We start from the raw sequence: 6,033 nt of genomic DNA, 5'->3' as shown, positions 1-6,033 counted from the left end.
ACAGTATTTAGAACCTCTGTGACTGGACTGTTACCACCAAATATTTGATTTCTGCTCAAAGGAAGCACTTACATAGATTACATAATAAAGCCGTGAGTGATACACAGAGGAAAGACTTGAGCACATTTTTCTTTCTCTGGAATTATTTTGTAGGCTGTGCTTGTGCTGCTTATTCATTCTCAGTGATTGACTGAGCTCGACACGTGCACATTATTTAGGATCAGTAGGCAGTTTATGGCTATAGCCATTGACAGTTATAGCCTGGTAGTAAAAATGTAAAATGGCTATTTGTTACACAACAATAATAATGTAATAATTGTGTTTTCGTTAGAAACATTAAATTAAGTTAAAACACGCCCACGCCTAACACACAAATGTGGAGTTAAATAACATTTCCAAAATTACAATGAAAAAAAAAAATGCAATCGCATCACATTCACTTTGGGACTTTTAAAATGCTTCGATGTCTATTACGTATTTCCCATTTTGGCCACATTTCAATAGGCTACTTTACTTCGAAGTCTCTATCAGGCGTCAGCTAAATTATCATAATGACCAATGATAAAACAAAAGTATATTTAAATCACCGTATTTTAACCACGATGTGGCAGTGTTGTTTCACAATTCAAATGTAGGCGCTTCTGATGATGGAGTTGAAGCCCATGTATGTTACAAAAAATGCATTTAAATGGAAAGAAATCAAACAAATGATGCACACAATTAAAACGTAACAGTTAATGGATGATAGCAGCTAATTGTATTCAATTTATTTGATTAGTCTTGTTTAGTTAGACGGAAGCGGTGTACATGATTATGCCTATTAGCCACAGGATGCCGCACTTGTATCAGCCTCCAGAATATTGTATCTGAAAAGAGGACTGTGGACACCGCCAGGCATCCATCTAAATTAAGTTGGACTTCCGAACAATCTTGAAAGAGCAAAAAAGTCAAGTAAAAGTACCCAACACATCACATTGTTTCACTTTTTCAAGGTTGTGTTGTATTATTATTTTCTACTGTGTTACATTGTAGGCTATAAACTCTTGTTGAACTTGAATTTCCCCAATGATCTGATGATGATGATTAGTATGATGATTGTGACAGCATGATTACTTTATAATCAGATATAGCCTAAACCCTGTCTCACTGGCTCAATTATACTACAGTGCATAGGCATGTAACCCACTGGTTTCAGTTAATTATAAACCCCAAGAAGATTGAGTATATTGAGCACAAGACTAAAATTATGCACACTATCCACAGCCACTGATGTTTGTCTCTGAGCTCGTATGCCAATAAGATGATCATATTTGTATCATCAGTGGGCGTTGAAGCATAGCCTAACTCCTAGATACATTTTACTAATTCACAAAGCCATGTTATAAAAGGACATTTTGTAGAATAAGCGGCGACACATGGACATAGACACATACACATAGACACATGACGCTGAGAAGATAGTTTAAGCTTTAGTTAAAACATATAAAGTAGATTGTAGCTGTTGTCTAGGGGGAAGCCAAAAGGGTTTTGTATATTTTTTCCACATTTAATAATTCATATTTTTTATGTGGTTTTATCTTGTGCACTGGCACTGGCTAGTAAACATATGCAAAATATATCACTCATTTGGTGTTGTGCTACATTGCTTTGGATGTTGCGTTGGATACAAATGTGTATGGAGGCAGGCTGCGCGCTATGCACTGCATAGCATAGCACAGACCCAGCTCGAGGGGTAAAGTGGAAAGTGGAAGGAAACCCTGTTTTTCGTGTGCTGCGCGGAAGTTGTGATGCTAATACAGTACAGAGTTTCAAGTGGTTGCAGAGTAAACCTTGAACTGAGACGCATAACCAATGAGCTTTCCCGAGCGCCTCCCCAAAAACTCTGTTGTCACTAGTTACTGCAGCCACAAAGTCAAAATTGTCTATATCGTAAAAAATCATTAAAACAAAATGTGCTTTATAGTCTTAATTTAAGGTTATGGTTAGGCATAAGGTTTGCAGTGTGGTTAAGGTTATGGATAAATTTAACGTTAGGTTTAAAATCCGATTTTAAAAGAAATTGTAGAAATAGGCGGGGTTAAACCATAATTACGACTTTGCGGCTGTGGTAACTAGTTACGACCCCAAAAACTCTGATTACAATTTCTCAATATTTAGGCTACTCATGACGCAAAAGCATAAAGTCCACAGAAGGCAGCAATCGGCTCAGCAGACAGGTAGATGATGGGAACGGGTCAGATACTGAAGGATTTTGCACTGAGCGGACTTGTAACGGCAATGTTTTAGAATAGCCTTCCATTTGCGCCTTGGATTATTCTCTGTTGTATCGATCACTCATTACGACTGCATTAGAGGGAACGTTTACGGCTCGTGCAGGCTACTTCTGTTGTTCATTTAAATTCATGATCATTACATTAGGTTACTCAATAAAATCAATCATGGTGATGTTCATAAGGACAATATTGCTCTATTGTTTCGTGATTCTACACTCCAGGTCCGTTAATTGCATGGAGAGTGAAAGTGAACTTTGCTACCCCATTAGACTGGATGACAAACAATATGAGCATAATGTTTTTGACAACGGCGAGGATATTCTTACGGGGATAATTGTTCTTAAAATAAGCGCCTTCCAGCAGGAGCTAGTGCTTGATTTGCATCCAGATTCAAATTTCCTTGCCCCCACCGTCTCTGCCTCCAGTCCAGCTGCAAGCGGGGACCTGAGCAGGTGTTTTTACTCTGGTTATGTCAACTCAGACCGGCTCTCATACGCAGCGCTGAGTCTGTGCAAGGGCTTGCAAGGCGCATTCGGTTTCAAAGGCTGGGAATATTTCATCAACCCTGTCCACAATGACACCACTTCAGGAAATACCAGGAGCGCCGAGAGCGTGCATGTTATCCGGCGCCGTAGCAACGATAACTTCAACGGTAACTCGACCTCCAGGTGCGCGGTGGACACGGGTCTGAGTCCCGACGTCGCCGCGTCTTTGGAGAAATACAAGCACTTTTACAAAGGGCACAATGTGACTGAAACAATGTTAGAAGGTATCCAAGGTAGATCCAAGAGATTTGCCTCCATCCCCAGATACGTGGAGACGCTGGTTGTTGCTGATGAGTCCATGGCTAGTTTCCATGGAGATGACCTTAAACATTACCTCTTGACACTCATGTCTGTGGCAGCTAGGCTCTACAAACACCCCAGTATTCTCAACTCCATCAACATTGTTGTTGTCAAGTTCATTGTGCTAACTGATGATGACAAAGGACCCAAAGTCTCAGGCAATGCAGCAATGACGCTGCGTAACTTCTGCACTTGGCAAAAAAAGATGAATAAGAATAACGACAAGCATCCAGACTATTGGGATACTGCCATACTGTTCACCAAGCAGGTAAAGTTGAGCTTTATTCTGTCAACATGGGGTGCTCTCTATCTGTCACCTTGCGATCACCATGGGAGCATGGGATGGCAGGTAGCTTATTGCAAAGGTGTTGGGGCAGTAACCGAAAGGTTGCTAGTTTGAATTCCACAAGATGAAAAATCTTCCCTATAACCCTAAATGTTTCAGGGTCTCTGTCAATAATGGTTGATTCCTGCCAATGACCCCACTCTCAGGGGGAGTTGCAATAAGCAAAAATCACATTTCCATTTTTACACCTCACACTTGTACATGCCGTGAAACTGGATAGATTTAAGCACCCTCTATTTTACCTTGGTTTGCAAGTATGTATGCATCTGTGCAATTAGAATTACTGTGTAATCTGTATGCAGAATGAGGATGCATTGGATCATTGCAATAGTTTGAAAATGGGAATATAATTGAACGCACCACATAAGTAGTCTAAACCAGTCTATAATGCTGACCAGCATCTTCTATTAGTCATCAGTGTGTTTGTCTATGGTGACATAGATGCCATATAATAGAACTTGTGTCACAAGGAGGTATGGGAGCCTTGGCATAAGTCCATGTAAACCTAATGGCACATGAGACATAGTCATAGACATAAAACTAGCTAAACCAACCCAACCCAACCCCAGGTCTCATAAAGTAGACACTGACTTGATTTATGCTTGTTCACAAATCACAATGCTTATTTATAAAAGGCTGGGTTCAGTGGGTTGTCCCTGCCCTTAAACATTAATTGATTTGCATTCAAACACACTTTCCATCTCTGATGAACTCTGAGACAAACCCCACCTGTTGGGAGGGAGAGGTAGACAGAGAGGAAGAGGGAGAGAGAGAGAGTGAAATGGAGGGCCGCGCCCACAGCACAGTGTCGACAGACCAGACCACTCATTACTCACACAGCCAAACAACAAGACTCTACATGCCACGTGGCCAACCGGCTGGTCAGCCCTAACACTGAAGTAAGGTCAGGGATTGTCATGGTCCAAGTTTACCATTACAACCAAAAATAATCACTGTCAGAGCAGAGTGGCAGTTATTTGTTTCTGTTTTGCTGACATATTTTCTTTTTGATTCATTTCTAAATTTCAGACAAGGTCAGAGTTGAAGTCCCTCCTTACATTCCAACCATTATTAGAGAAGGTGTAGCTCTTTGACCCATGAAGAGACATGTGAACACTCACTTCTCAGCCAAGTTTCAGACAGCCGTGATATGACAGACAGACACAGACGTTATACAGTCCTTTGTTTTCCTTAGTAAAGAAGGTTGTCCATGGTTTACTGTCTTGAAGTGGGGAGAGAGATTCAGACACCTCCAATAGTAGCAAGGAATACAGTTACCATGCAGTTAGCTACTTTAGTCTCAGAGCTTTCATGCAATAAATAGATTGGCAGAGCCAAACTTAATGTCAGTGCAGTGCTGTACTCAACCACCCTTACTTGGCAGATGTAATTTAAATAATTCCGGATCATGTCATATAGCACATTATGTCATGGCCAATCTCTTCATGACCAAGTCACTGTACTTTCCAGCAAACATACGGAACATAATAATCCAATAGAAAATGTACCAATAAACTAACAGCTAGCTTAGTTATTTGACCTGTGCTCTGTGACAAGGGAGTGTCAGTCAGTCCGTCAGTACCCCGAGGGATGCAGCAATCGGAAGTGTCTTGTTTTATGTGGACCTTTCCCACCCTGCCTTGCCTCCAGCTGTAAATGTGCTGGCTTGTCCCTCCCCCTTCCCCCTCTGAGGATGCCTTGCCTGCTCCCCATTAAATATGCCCCTGGGGAAGATCACCATGAACATGTCAGAAATTCCCCTATCCTTCCCTCCCTCCCGCCACGTCTCTGGCCCTGGCCCACTTGCTTGCCCCCAGTCTGAAACCACAGCAGCACTAGAGGAGGGAGAGCCTCGCAGCTGCAGCTAGCCGCAAGGGACAGGATTCAGCACACCTCTCCTCTGCCTAGTGCACATTTCTCATCTGGGTTGTTGTCTCATCTGGATCTGTGTATTTCCATTCACTCCTGCGTTTCTACCATGTGACCTCTACAGCGATTCTTTTTTTTACCTGTCACTCGTCAGGGTTGTTCACCTACACATTATGTGAAAGTCATTCTGAAAATTGATTGAGAATTTATTGTTGAGTATTGAAAATACACTGGAGATTTTAAACAACTGCACAATAACTACACTATTTCATGTCTTGTTGCTTTTTAATTTACCATAGTGGTTTCCAGTTGGCTAAACCTTACCTTTAATAAAGCCCAACTTTATCGAGTCCCTCAGATTTACACCTAATAAAAGAGGCTTAGTAGCACTGGCAGTGTGGCGTGGCACAGTTGGCCATCATCAGTCACACGCTTTCCTCTCAAAACCCCAAAAGTGACAAAGAAGCCTTGCAAGTCATTTTAAGCAGCACCATATGAGCCTGTCATCCTAAAACCACTAAATATAAACAGTCTCACGCCAGGCTATAACCAAGTAATTACACATGAATAACATAACAGAGACTGACTGTTGTGTGTGTGAGAACATTCGCTGTGGTAAAGAGTGGCAAAGAATGGCAATATGGATCAGCATCACTATTAGAAAATTGAATGTGTCAGAATCATATCTCTCCAGGCAACA

The 6,033-nt window shown here is 41.5% G+C and overlaps 1 protein-coding gene across 1 annotated transcript in view; it reads left to right on the top strand.

The window, feature by feature from the left end:
* Positions 1-2,153: 2,153 nt before the first annotated feature.
* The window catches only part of adamts15a (ADAM metallopeptidase with thrombospondin type 1 motif, 15a), a 32,545-nt gene continuing 28,665 nt past the window's right edge, over positions 2,154-6,033 (top strand). Inside the window, exon 1 of the mRNA XM_024394847.2 lies at positions 2,154-3,386. Coding sequence (XP_024250615.1) covers positions 2,403-3,386 — 984 coding nt within the window. The 5' untranslated portion in view covers positions 2,154-2,402. The remainder of the gene's footprint in view (positions 3,387-6,033) is intronic.

The sequence above is a fragment of the Oncorhynchus tshawytscha genome, linkage group LG30, assembly GCF_018296145.1.
Source record: "Oncorhynchus tshawytscha isolate Ot180627B linkage group LG30, Otsh_v2.0, whole genome shotgun sequence".
Taxonomy (NCBI): domain Eukaryota; kingdom Metazoa; phylum Chordata; class Actinopteri; order Salmoniformes; family Salmonidae; genus Oncorhynchus; species Oncorhynchus tshawytscha.
This window is presented reverse-complemented; position numbering and strand designations above follow the sequence as displayed.